The sequence below is a fragment of the Gadus morhua genome, chromosome 5 (assembly GCF_902167405.1).
Source record: "Gadus morhua chromosome 5, gadMor3.0, whole genome shotgun sequence".
NCBI classification, from domain to species: Eukaryota; Metazoa; Chordata; class Actinopteri; order Gadiformes; family Gadidae; genus Gadus; species Gadus morhua.
This window is the reverse complement of record NC_044052.1, coordinates 25,175,093-25,189,461: the sequence shown is the minus strand read 5'-3', so window position 1 is coordinate 25,189,461 and position 14,369 is coordinate 25,175,093. Positions and strand designations below refer to the sequence as shown.

Sequence of the window (14,369 nt, the reverse complement as noted above, 5' to 3'; positions counted from 1 at the left end):
GGTTCTTCAAAGGTCTTAACCTAGCAACTGTAAGTGCTTGCCACTTGTTTCAATGAACATCTTTATTGTACCGACTGCGATATATTGTTGTTTCTCTTTCTTCTGACAAACGTACTTATTGTAAGTTAGACCGGGTAGCCCCGCCCATTCTGCCGGCGATTTGAGTTCGCTCTGCACAAGGGTCTGGAGAAGAGCAATGCATTTCTTTCTGCTTCTGATACGTTTTTGTGGGAGCCAATCACCAAGCTGGCTTATCCCCCTGGCGCGCTATTGGCTGGTTTAACACAATGACGACAGGGAAGCGACAGCGAGCAGCCAATTGCGTACAGAGTCAGTTGAACTAGGCCCGTTGATCACGCCTCTTGTGCTGAAGAAAATGACAGCAGCTTCCCCAGACCAACATGCAATCTACGATTGAGCTTGGTCTGGCAATAGCCAGGCAAATTGTAAGTGGCTTTGGATAAAAGTGTAAATGTACAGGGTCTCACCAGCGTCCCTCCAACTGGATCCGACCCACAAAGTCGTAGAGATGTCGGTTGGGGCCCTCACACTCCAGCTGGCCAGAGAGCTCCGACATACTCTCTGGGTCCTTCAGCCGGCCTGTCGCCTGCAGGCCCTGTCAACGCAACAGTCTCATTACACATGGTGTGATCATACATAAGACCACTGTGTTCATGTAGACTCGTGCAGCACATGCATCTAATTCAAGGAATGAAGTACAGCTGCATATAGAAGTGCTGCAGGAACGTTACTTCTGCCATGTTGATTTACTGTACGCAGTAATACCATGACTCAAACAGTATATTAAAAGTTGACTCATGCACTAGGGTTACCGAATGACCTGTCCACGAAGATAACCATCAAAAGGCTCTTTATACTGCGATGGCCTGGATGACAATAGGTGGTTGCCCTCACGTGACATTTGAGGGAGGGAAGAAGTGGAATATATTTAAAATATCTTTTAATCTGTAGTGTTAACGTTTGTTCACGTTGGTAGAGCACGTGAGAGGTGCTTGGTGGGCAGGCTGAGGGACACCAATTCATTCGAGCTAAGCTCCTGGCAAGGCCAAATCGACATAGCCCCGCATGGTAACAATGACTGATTCATTGGGATGAATGGATCTTGGGTTCTAATCCAATTTGATCATTTTGGAATGAACATTTAAACAGGGCACCACAATTGATGAGTAGAGAATGGGACTTTGGGTTGTGCTTGTAACATTATCTAAATTCCACACATTCAATTACTACGACTGGTCATGGGATGTTATTTTCAGAACCAATTCTGTATGGTGGAATTTCATCGCAATGAATGTCGTTGTGGACATCATGATGCAATCATTCCGCCGATTAGCTTAAGTAAAGAAAGGTAAAAAGAAAGGTTTAAACTAATTCTGCATCTTCATCCCAGGGGAAAAGGAGGGACACTAAAGGACTATGGAATACGAGATTCAGTTAATTTTTTTGCTTTTCTAGAATCTCACAAGCTGACCTCCGGTTTTGTATGCAGATATTAATCTGGAACCGGCCTAACAAATTTAGCGACAGTCAGCCAATCAGTGAACCCCAAAAAGGGATTGGGGTGATGACAACACCGGGCACGCCGGACAACGAACACCGCCACGGTGCACAGCTCATGAGTGGGGCACATCTGGCCGCTTGAGGCTAATTCTGTTCGCAAATGACAGAAAACGAGAGAAAAGGAAGAAGAAAGAAACCCAGAGAGGGACTGAGCGCTGCCTTGCCTGTCTGATCTTGAGGTTGGTCTCTCCGTCCAAGTTTGACGTCTCGATGTAGCACATAGCGTGGGGCTCACTGGGGACACAAGAGCTCAGGCGGTTAGCGTCAGAGGGAACCGTGCAGCGATCCCCTAACCATCAGCCTCTGGAGTTAGTAGAGCAGGAAGAGGGCTAGGGGTGCGACCCCCTAACCATCAGCCTCTGGAGTTAGTAGAGCAGGAAGAGGGCTAGGGGTGCGACCCCCTAACCATCAGCCTGGAGTTAGTAGAGCAGGAAGAGGGCTAGGGGTGCGACCCCCTAACCATCAGCCTCTGGAGTTAGTAGAGCAGGAAGAGGGCTAGGGGTGCGACCCCCTAACCATCAGCCTGGAGTTAGTAGAGCAGGGAGAGGGCTAGGGGTGCGACCCCCTAACCATCAGCCTGGAGTTAGTAGAGCAGGAAGAGGGCTAGGGGTGCGACCCCCTAACCATCAGCCTCTGGAGTTAGTAGAGCAGGAAGAGGGCTAGGGGTGCGACCCACTAACCATCAGCCTCTGGTGTTAGTAGAGCAGGAAGACGGCTAGGGGTGCGACCCCCTAACCATCAGCCTGGAGTTAGTAGAGCAGGAAGAGGGCTAGGGGTGCGACCCCCTAACCATCAGCCTGGTGTTAGTAGAGCAGGAAGAGGGCTAGGGGTGCGACCCCCTAACCATCAGCCTCTGGAGTTAGTAGAGCAGGAAGAGGGCTAGGGGTGCGACCCCCTAACCATCAGCCTGGTGTTAGTAGAGCAGGAAGAGGGCTAGGGGTGCGACCCCCTAACCATCAGCCTCTGGAGTTAGTAGAGCAGGAAGAGGGCTAGGGGTGCGACCCCCTAACCATCAGCCTGGTGTTAGTAGAGCAGGAAGAGGGCTAGGGGTGCGACCCCCTAACCATCAGCCTGGTGTTAGTAGAGCAGGAAGAGGGCTAGGGGTGCGACCCCCTAACCATCAGCCTGGTGTTAGTAGAGCAGGAAGAGGGCTAGGGGTGCGACCCCCTAACCATCAGCCTGGAGTTAGTAGAGCAGGAGGAGGGCTAGGGGTGCGACCCCCTAACCATCAGCCTCTGGAGTTAGTAGAGCAGGAAGAGGGCTAGGGGTGCGACTGCACCATGAAGCGTGGTAGGTACGTTATGCATGGGGTTTGGTGGGGCCACAGACAGTTCACCATTCACCACTGGGATAACATTGGCTCAATAAACGAGGAAGCATTTGAAAAATGAATTGGTTGTGGTGGAAACTCCTTAAATACATTAGGACTTAATTTAAGAGAAAATAGCTAATTTAAATGTAGAAACTGATTGACAACTCATTACATTTACATTTAGGGCATTCAGCAGACGCTTTTATCCAAAGCGACAATGAGTACTTGAATGAGTACAAGAAAGTGAAACGGAAGTGAATCATTAGCTCCGTCTGCACACACGCACACGCACGCACACACGCACGCGCACGCACACACAGCCCTGACCTGGATGAAAGCAGGACGAGGTCAGCAGGGAGGGGGTCGCCGTCTGCAGCTCTGATGATGTCCCCCACCGTTACCTACGGTTACGGCCACAGCATGGGGGGGGGGGGGGGGGGGTCAGACAGATCCAGAGACAACAGGAAGGCAGAGAGGGGGACGCACAACTGGTGGAAATAAGGACTTGAGAAGTGGATCAGCGGTCGTTGCTTGGTGTGTCCACAGCCCGGTCAGGTTCATCTGAACCAGGTTGGGGATAAGGAGTGTTTGCATTTGCAACACTTGTAACACTAATACAAGCTTGGCCTTTTAATCTCAATGTGTTATCGACCTGGAAAGATAAAGATCAAATACAAGAGGTACAGCCTTCATCCACACAGTGAAATCGAACTGGCTCACACATTCAGCGGGTAGTTCAAGGTTCTTTACCTCACAACTGGCTAACATTCAAATGAAAGGTGAACAGATAGTCGACCCGTGGCCTACAAGTCCCAATAGTGCAGCTCTCTGAAACACTCGTAGAAGGATCGGTGAAGATGCTTGGTCTATGGTGAATGGTGCTCTGAACTAGCATGAGAGGAAAAGAGTCCATCTAAAGCTAGTGAAAGAACATTCCTAAGGGTTATATGACACCAGCAGAAACACAATTTCAAAAAGGAAATAACTCAGATAGTGTACGTGCGGTATCATTTCCTCAGAACGCTAACACCGCTGCTGGGTAACGTACCTTGGCCCACTCCACGGTCTCCCACACCCCGTTCCGGAGGACTGGAAGGTGAATGGTCATCAGAAGAATAGCAAGACAAAAGGTGAACACATAAACAGGGTGCTGATCTCAACATGAAGGACAGAAACATGGTCCTCAAAAGGGTTTCTACGATTCCCTCTTTGGCCCCTGTGTGTTTGGTTACGCCTTCATTTTATTTCATGGTGACATTAATAAATGAGTGGATGCTCATTACATAGTAAATGCAATAATTGCTGGGGTTTGTCATGTTTTAGGTGTTAATGGATTGGTAGGAGCAGGTCGCTGTGACCATAAAGAGAAAAACAAAGGACTGTGGATCTTATCCCTGGATTGTCATGTTTTAGGTGTTGATTGGGCTAGGGTTGGGATAGGTAGCTTAGGGTAGGGGTTAGGTATCTTAGGGTTAGGTATCTTAGGGTTAGGATCTTACTCCTGGTCTCCTTCCTGTTGACCACGTTGTCGGCTTTGTGGCGTTTCTGTAAGGCACAGTTACATTGAGTCATTTCATTTGAATGCCATCTATCAACAAGCTTTTTTTTGTTGTATCTTACCCCTCACTAAGTCTGTTATTTGTAACAACAACTATTTGGGATTTAATTACTTTAACAGTGCAGTTACACAAAAAGGACCATGTCATAAACAACGTAACCAAATGTAACCACATGTCCCAACATGCTGAGTAATAGAATAGCACGTGGTCAGGGTTTAACTTTGTTACATATTAAGTACACACTAACAGTTTGTTGCATTGCTGAGTACATTTGTGTTACACTGTTAGAAGGACCCCTCATGGAGGCTCCCCCAGGGGGCTTTGAGGGTGAGGGTTAGGGTTAGTAGGGTTAGTAGGGTTAGGGTTAGTAGGGTTAGGGCCGTACCGTATCCTCGATGATCTCCTTCACAGCCGCCACCAACAGGATGGCCACCAGGGGCACCAGTGTGGTCCAGCGCCCCGTCGGGGACACATCTGGGATTTGCTGTGAGGAAAGATCGACGAGAGATGTTGAGACGCACAGGCAGAGAACCCATAACCCTCACCCTCACCCTAACCTTAACCCTCACCCTCACCCTAACCTTAACCCTCACCCTCACCCTCACCCTAACCTTAACCCTCACCCTCACCCTGACCCTCACCCTAACCTTAACCCTAACCCTCACCTTAACCCTCACCCTCACCCTAACCTTAACCCTCACCCTCACCCTAACCTTAACCCTCACCCTCACCCTAACCTTAACCCTCACCCTCACCCTGACCGTCACCCTAACCCTAACCTTAACCCTCACCCTGACCCTCACCCTAACCCTAACCTTAACCCTCACCCTCACCCTAACCTTAACCCTCACCCTCACCCTAACCTTAACCCTCACCCTCACCTTAATCCTCACACTCACCCTCACCCTCACCCTTACCCTTACCCTTACCCTAACTCTCACCCTCACCCTCACCCTCACCCTAACCCTCACCTTAACCCTCACCCTCACCCTCACCCTCACCCTAACCCTAACCCTCACCCTCACCTTAATCCTCACACTCACCCTCACCCTTACCCTTACCCTTACCCTAACTCTCACCCTCACCCTCACCCTCACCCTCACCCTCACCCTTACCCTTACCCTAACTCTCACCCTCACCCTTACCCTAACCCTTACCCTTACCCTAACTCTCACCCTCACCCTCACCCTAACCCATGTTCGAACAGAGGAGCAGCGACCGTGTGGGAACGCTGCTGGAGAGGTGCCATTCTGTCATGGACCACGTACTGTTTTAAATCAGGTATCAGGGCGTGACAGAGCTGGCTGGGTTGCCATGACAGCAGCGGGACCATGAGCCTACCTGCAGCATGGCGATGACCAGGAAGAAGGAGTTGGCGGCCCTTCTGAACTGAGCGAAGAGGAACCGAGGCATGAAGGTGAGTGCATTATACTTGGCAGTGCTGCAAACGGGGCAGAGAGAGAGACACAGAGAGGGGTCCATCAGAACCATTCATCTGGATGTAAACGGAGTAGAGAGAGAGACACAGAGAGGGGTCCATCAGAACCATTCATCTGGATGTAAACGGAGTAGAGAGAGAGACACAGAGAGGGGTCCATCAGAACCATTCATCTGGATGTAAACGGAGTAGAGAGAGAGACACAGAGAGGGGTCCATCAGAACCATTCATCTGGATGTAAACGGAGTAGAGAGAGAGACACAGAGAGGGGTCCATCAGAACCATTCATCTGGATGTAAACGGAGTAGAGAGAGAGACACAGAGAGGGGTCCATCAGAACCATTCATCTGGATGTAAACGGAGTAGAGAGAGAGACACAGAGAGGGGTCCATCAGAACCATTCATCTGGATGTAAACGGAGTAGAGAGAGAGACACAGAGAGGGGTCCATCAGAACCATTCATCTGGATGTAAACGGAGTAGAGAGAGAGACACAGAGAGGGGTCCATCAGAACCATTCATCTGGATGTAAACGGAGTAGAGAGAGAGACACAGAGAGGGGACAATCAGAACCATTCCTCTGGATGTAAACGGGCATCATATCTGAGCCTCAACACACTACACATAATAATCCAGTGGATCTCAATTCAAAGCATCAAACTGCGATGCGGTTTGATGCTTTAACCCTAACCCTAACCCTTGTGTCAAACTGTGATGCGGTTTGATGCTTTAACCCTAACACTTTTGCTTCCATGGACACCCCTCCAACACTTGCCAGATGAGGTTGTTGCAGAAGCGGCCCTGTTGGGGTCGGTTGATGAGGACGAGGCGCGCGTCCTCCGGCTCGGCCGGCGACGTGATGGGCGCCCGGGTGCGCCGGTATCCTGATCAGGACACAGGAGAAAGAGTTAGTCCTGACCCTAACCCTTAGAGCAACATGAGGACGATCACAGACTGTGACACTCTGCCCCTCGATGACACACGTCACTCTGCTCCCTCAGTCGATCGGGGCTTCCCAGGAACCCCCTGCTGAACACTAACTCGTAGGCTTTCACTGGATTAGTGTTTGTGTCTCAGGCCGGGGCCCATCTGCTCTTCTATCTCCATGTTGAAATGAGCTCAGTTAGCGCAACCAATAAAGCTACCCTACAAAGCGCCAAACAATTACCCAGGGACAGGTTCATCAAAGCTTTCGGACTCAGAGAGAAAGGAAGGAGGACACAGCTTTAGACTGCCAACCGAACAGTCAGAATTAGAGCTCATGGACTCCTGACTTGAATTTAGTCCACAGATCACCTGACAGGTACTTAGTTCACAGATTACCTGAGGATCAACCCAACGCGTGTAACCTACACACACCTTACACACAACTTACACACACCTCCTCCCTATGAAAGCCTGGGGAAACTACGGTGAAAGTGAAAGATCATTTCAAGCCTAGATATTCAAAATCTGATCAAAGACCGCGATGATCAATTAAACTGAAAGCCTTAAATACAGCTTAAAGTGTGACACATCGCACACACTCCACAGTGTTAAGACAGACACAAACACACACTCCACAGTTACATAGTTCTCTATTAGGTACATAGTCCTCTATTAGGTACATAGTTCTCTATTAGGTAGTCCTCTATTAGGTACATAGTTCTCTATTAGGTACATAGTTCTCTATTAGGTAGTCCTCTATTAGGTATATAGTTCTCTATTAGGTACATAGTTCTCTATTAGGTACATAGTTCTCTATTAGGTAGTCCTCTATTAGGTAGTCCTCTATTAGGTACATAGTTCTCTATTAGGTACATAGTTCTCTATTAGGTACATAGTTCTCTATTAGGTACATAGTTCTCTATTAGGTACATAGTTCTCTATTAGGTACATAGTTCTCTATTAGGTACATAGTTCTCTATTAGGTACATAGTTCTCTACTAGGTACATAGTTCTCAACTAGGTACATAGTTCTCTACTAGGTACATAGTTCTCGACTAGGTACATAGTTCTCTATTAGGTACATAGTTCTCTATTAGGTACATAGTTCTCTATTAGGTACATAGTTCTCTATTAGGTACATAGTTCTCTATTAGGTACATGGTTCTCTATAAGGTACATGGTTCTCTATCAGGTACATGGTTCTCTATCAGGTACATGGTTCTCTATCAGGTACATGGTTCTCTATTAGGTACATAGTTCTCTATTAGGTACATAGTTATCTACTAGGTACATAGTTCTCTAAAAGGTACATAGTTCTCTATTAGGTACATAGTTCTCTATAAGGTAGTTCTTTATTAGGTACATAGTTCTCTATCAGGTACATAGCTCTCTATTAGGTACATAGTTCTCTATTAGGTACATAGTTCTCTATTAGGTACATAGTTCTCTATTAGGTACATAGTTCGCTATTAGGTACATAGTTCTCTATTAAGTACATAGTTCTCCATTAGGTACATAGTTCTCTATCAGGTACATAGTTCTCTATAAGGTACATAGTTCTCTATTAGGTACATAGTTCTCTATAAGTAACATAGTTCTCATACCTTCCAATGGAGATCGGAGACCTGACAGGGTTCTCTCCATCACAGCTCTGCAGATCCCTGGGTTACCCCCAGGGTCAGGGCTCCTGGTTGGGTTAGGGGGTCACCCCCAGGGTCAGGGCTCCTGGTTGGGTTAGGGTTCGGGGGTTACCCCCAGGGTCAGGGCTCCTGGTTGGGTTAGAGTTAGACACATCTCTTAGTGAGGACTCATCTCCTGGTGGCTTTGCTCTCTAAGCTGACGGCTCACTAACAGCAGAGACCCAGACTAGAAGAATGAAAGGAAGTCACATCCTTGCAATTTCACGTCAGTGGATTTTTCACAACGTTATGGCATATCTATATATCTATATCCATATATCTATATCTATATATCTATATATATAAAGTAACGAGCAGTGGTCTACAGCCCGTGGCTCTTCTTGTTAGTTATGATCTTCAGGTTGTTCGGGGTGCTGTTATCACCGAGCGGTGGTCTCCAAGTTCTTCTTGTTATGTTTTACTTCCTTATCCGCCCACTTCTAATCCTTCCACCCGAGGAGATCATTACTGCCACCTGGTGGTTGTTTTCGTGCAACGCGATCTTACTGTCAGCATGGAAGGCCTTGGATTCATGACATCATTATTTTCATTTTCGTTTCCTTACTGATTAAATCCTAATGTTAACCTATCCTTTGGTAAAGCTCAAATTTTCTGTCCATGTATCTTTTGTGTACGTATGTATGTATGTATGTATGTATGTATGTATGTATGTATGTATGTATGTATGTATGTATGTATGTATGTATGTATGTATGTACGTACGTACGTACGTATGTATGTATACATGTATGCATGTATGTATGTATGTATGTATGTAATATAATGTAATAATATAGATGTAGCAATAATTGTATATATTTATTCAATTTGTTGAAATATTTTATTGATCCATTTTCATACTAGTGATTCTCCTATTTATTTTTTCTGCTGCTTTGTATGTCTTTTGTGAAGCACATTGGGTGGCCTTGCTGTATGAAATGTGCTATATAAATCAATGTCCATTCCATTCCATTCCATTATCTATGTTGCTTCGCTCTTATCTGTTAGCCTTGATGGCTCCGAGTGGCGGTCCCCAAGCTGTGGAAGATAACTGAACAGACTCCTAATGCCGGGGGTGTGGTCTTCCCTTGACCGGGTTAGACCAGCCAACAGTAACCCCTACCCTATGTTTTTATTAATATGTATATACAACAGTTTATATTCGTTATCTGACTACACTTTGAACGGTTCCGGTGAACACGTCTCATAACAGAATAGACGTCTGTTTTAAAGTGTTTTGAATGTTTTATACTTCATGGGGGAGTCTTTCGATACAGATAAACTTGCTTTGCCTAAGCATGGCTACATGAAAACATTGTAATAATGCGAGACTCAACGTTCTATTGGAATTATAACGGGGCCTGAGTATTCCTTGTAAAGCTTCTTGAAGAAGAAGATGAAGAAGTCAAAGAAGAAGAAGAAGAATTAGAGCGGCTGCATGGGTTGAAGTTACCGTCGCCATGGTAACGGTGCCCTCCACTGATGGGCTAGTTACCGTCGCCATGGTAACGGTGCCCTCCACTGATGTGCTGACTTATATGGAGGGACCGCATGCAGACAACAAAGGCCGACCAGAGACAGAGAGACGGACCTACAGCCAAGGTCCTCGTATCTCAGGAATGAGTCTATTCTCTTCACCGACGCGAGGCCAGAGGGACGACTCAACGAGAAGTCATTAAAGACAGCAGAGAGTAACGTTCAAAAATAATATACTATTTGAACCCTTTAATCACAGTTTTTTCTTCTTTTTCTTAAGAGTGGCATTTGTATTTTGTTTCTTTTTCTAAAAAGAGGGGAATTTTATTTTGTAGGAGACCTTAAAGATACAAAAAATTGTTTTGGTTGTGTCTTGTGTTTAGCTTACTCTAGGGATAAAGCATTTTACAAAAACTCTGAATGAATTATCGCCTACGAAAAATAATACAACTGTGTCTTTTGATGCATAAAGGGATATGCTAAAATTAAGAGGCATGGGTTTTATTGTATTTTATTACAGTAAATTAGCATTTAAACTGAGACTCAATTTCATTACATATTATGACCAAACAATACTAATTGAAGGCAGTGCTCATGTATTTGTAACACCTTTTCCAACCACAGCATGGCGCTAGATATTCGAGATGAATATGCATGCCATTAAAATCATTCTGAGACATTTTGTCGACTCTTTAATTGAATGCGTTTTTCTCAAAAATACTGCACAAAACAAAACATATTTAAGAAAATTTGTATTCGATTTCAAGTTAATGTAGTCCAACACTCTTTCATTTTTTAATCGACTCTTCGACTCCCTGAAATATTCATAATTAATATCTAAAGGAATTGTTGGGTTAATGAATAATAACCAGTCAGCCAGTGAAGTTATTTTTAATATGAAATATGCTGCATAATATATAGATGATACATGCATAAATGTTACTCGACATGTTTTTTATCTATGGGCGAGGCTATTTGCACCTCTGGTCCAATTATCAGTATATGCTATTTGTACCCTGTTGCAATTAGAAATGAATTCTATTTGTAGGGTTCAATTATCAATATATGCACACAGAAATGCGTTCTATAAATAGCCTAGAAATGTGTTCTATTAAAACAGACAAGGTATCCCTGACAAGATCTTCTCAGAACATTTTTAAGTGCGGCGATCAGACTCCTCAAATGCATTTCTAAAAACCCTGATTGCCTAGGACAGCATAGGGAATAGCTATACTATTTTGCATTGTTAGCCTTCCCAATAGAACGCGCAAGACAAAGTCAATGTACTTACAACACAAAGATTAATTTATTGTGTTAACCAATACAGTAATAAAGCCCAAAATACATAAATAAACACATTTTCTTTGCGAACGCATGCGCATCGCAAAGGGTCACACAGTTGGGTCACACAGTTGGGTTTTTAGTAGAGCAGTCAGTTAAACGCGTTATTAACGGCGTTAACGCAAACCAATTTTAACGGCGTTAAAAAAAATTATCGCGCGATTAACGCAATCATTTTATTTAAAAAAGAAAAATATATATATATATATATATATATATTAGAGCTGTCAAGCGATTAAAATATTTAATCATGATTAATCGCATTAATGTCATAGTTAACTAATTAATCGCGATTAATCGCAAATTATTTTTCTATGCTAGAAAATCCCTTGATTTTTTTGTCCCATAATTCTTCTCATTTTAATTCTCTTATCAACATGGTGAAGTGCATCGGCTTGCCTTGTGCAAATGATTTTTTATCGATAAAAACATTGGCATATACACTGATCAAAACAGGACGATACAAAAAAAGAGCCTATAGTGCAATTAAACGACTGCTTTGAACAAATGTCATTTGAACATAGCAGTCAGGCTACTGCTTCTTTGTTTTGAGCCAAAGAAGAAAAAAAAATAAATAATAATTTTTCTTTTTTTTATAAAATAATTACGTTAATCGCGCGATAAAAAATTTAACGCCGTTAAATTTGGTTTGCGTTAACGGCGTTAATAACGCGTTTAACTGACAGCTCTAATATATATATATATATATATATATATATTCTTTTTTTTTTTTTTTTGCCTCAAAACAAAGAAGCAGTAGCCTGACTGCTATGTTCAAATGACATTTGTTCAAAGCAGTCGTTTAATTGCACTATAGGCTCTTTTTTTGTATCGTCCTGTTTTGATCAGTATATGCCAGTTATCGATAAAAAATCATTTGCACAAGGCAAGCCGATGCACTTCACCATGTTGATAAGAGAAATAAAATGAGAAGAATTATGGGACAAAAAATCAAGGGATATTTAGCATAGAAAAAGAATTTGCGATTAATCGCGATTAATCGTGAGTTAACTATGACATTAATGCGATTAATCACGATTAAATATTTTAATTGCTTGACAGCTCTAGTTTTTAGCCAAACTGTGTGACCAAGGTTAAAAGTACCAGGGGCGCGAATAGACACTCAGTTTATTTATTGCCACGTGTTCTTTCCAATAGAGGACAATATTGTGAGTGATTGAGACTGAAAGAAACTATCCAGTTTCTTTCAAGTTGTCTCATTGTCCTTTCCCCTTTTCTTGCACCACTTAAATCCAACCTGGTCCAAGGGCTCCCCGTTGGCCCAAGAGCTGGACTGGATCAGGGGTAAAGAAACAGAGGCAGACGGCTGTGTGCTGGAGTAGCAGGCTGGCTTCATGCAGTGAATGAATTAGTCCTTACTGATTAATATAGATTACGGCAACGGGGACAAAACATTTTTTATAGATGCTTTTCTTTACGCAAGGGACTCTGTACCTATGCCCTGAGGGCACGAGATACAGACAAATAGAAACACAATCCAAGTGTCGGGAACAACAGCTGAGCACATTTAATAATAGCCCATGTAGGACTGTGTTTTAAACACAATGGGCTACATTTTGGAGAAGAGCTTCTAGGCAACAAACTTCCTCCCATATATCAGTTAGCGGAAGTCTGGCTGATACCAAGGGGATATTGTATTGTAATTCATTTGGATATTTAAATAAAAAAGAACAAAAATCTGTCAAAGCACAAGCTCAAACATGTCAGTGTCCTTGATGTACCAACAAAGAAAATAAAGCATTCCCATAAGTGGCTAACTGTGAGGCTGTTGTCTTGGAAACAAGACTTGAGGAGCACTATTGAGGTGCAGGACTTGTCATTGTGTGTGTGTGTGTGTGTGTGTGTGTGTGTGTGTGTGTGTGTGTGTGTGTGTGTGTGTGTGTGTGTGTGTGTGTGTGTGTGTGTGTGTGTTCAAGTATGTGTGCAAGTGTGTGTGTGTTTGTGTACATGTATCAATGTTTGCAGTAGTTTGATCTTTTAGCATGCCCAGGGTTATTGAAGGGTTTTAGTTTTCTTTATTACTGCTTTTGGAGATTTCGGTCTGTAAATAAACAAATATATGCAAATTGATGTTAAAAACCTAGAAAACTCAATTATATAAATATAGAATACCTGCTTCAGGCAAAAAAACTCGACTGAGGGGCAGGATCATTCATGAATGGCGACATTCTTTACTCAATAAATCCTACATTGAATTTGAATGTTATCTTTAGTCAGTGTAGTCAATTCAATGTTCCATAAATTCCTCCTATCCTGACCTAAAAAGTGCACATCTGGACTTGGACTGGTGCCAACGCCTCAAGCATAACTATTCATTACACAGCTGTTCCTGCAGTAGAAGGTCACACGTTAAAACAGGTACATGCCTCAAGGTGCCCTCAACGGCTCTCTGCGGAGCCAGTGACAGTGGAACCACTTGTTACGTTCTGTGTGTTCACCCCACTGGGTATACTTAGGCCCAATCCCAATTCCCCCCTCGCCCTACCATTAGCCCTACCCTTCTGCTTCATACATTCCCCTCTCGCCCTACCATTAGCCCTACCCTTCTGTTTTATACATTCACCCCTCGCCCTACCATTACCCCTACCCTTCTGTTTTATACATTCCCCCCTCGCCCTACCATTAGCCCTACCCTTCTGCTTTATACATTCCCCCCTCGCCCTACCATTACCCCTACCCTTCTGTTTTATACATTCCCCCCTCGCCCTACCATTAGCCGTACCCTTCTGCTTTATACATTCACCCCTCGCCCTACCATTAGCCCTACCCTTCTGTTTTATACATTCCCCCCTCGCCCTACCATTAGCCCTACCCTTCTGTTTTATAGGCCTTGAGGTAGGGTGTCCCACTTCCTGTTTGGATAGAAGGGAGGGGCCAGCCCTACCACTGGCCCTTCAAACTAAGGTCCCTTTAACCGATTGAAGGGACCTTAGTTTGAAGGGCCAGTGGTAGGGCTGGCCCTCCAAACTAAAGTCCTTTTAACCGAGGGTTAAAGGGACCTCATGGGATGCCTTTGTGGTGGAATGCTTCACCGAC

The 14,369-nt window shown here is 44.3% G+C and overlaps 1 protein-coding gene across 3 annotated transcripts in view; it reads right to left on the bottom strand.

Moving 5' to 3' along the window:
- Positions 1–8,921, bottom strand: part of LOC115543667 (phospholipid-transporting ATPase IA) — a 32,663-nt gene extending 23,742 nt beyond the window's left edge. Inside the window, exons 1-9 of one of the 3 annotated variants that reach the window (XM_030356113.1) lie at positions 8,421–8,921; positions 6,665–6,773; positions 5,794–5,893; positions 4,838–4,936; positions 4,393–4,438; positions 3,942–3,982; positions 3,221–3,294; positions 1,746–1,815; positions 489–616 (exon numbers count right to left, since the gene is read on the bottom strand). In XM_030356113.1, coding sequence (XP_030211973.1) covers positions 489–616; positions 1,746–1,815; positions 3,221–3,294; positions 3,942–3,982; positions 4,393–4,438; positions 4,838–4,936; positions 5,794–5,893; positions 6,665–6,773; positions 8,421–8,460 — 707 coding nt within the window. In that variant the 5' untranslated portion in view covers positions 8,461–8,921. The remainder of the gene's footprint in view (positions 1–488; positions 617–1,745; positions 1,816–3,220; positions 3,295–3,941; positions 3,983–4,392; positions 4,439–4,837; positions 4,937–5,793; positions 5,894–6,664; positions 6,774–8,420) is intronic. The other 2 variants (XM_030356111.1, XM_030356112.1) reach the window with 2 other exon arrangements.
- Positions 8,922–14,369: the final 5,448 nt, after the last annotated feature.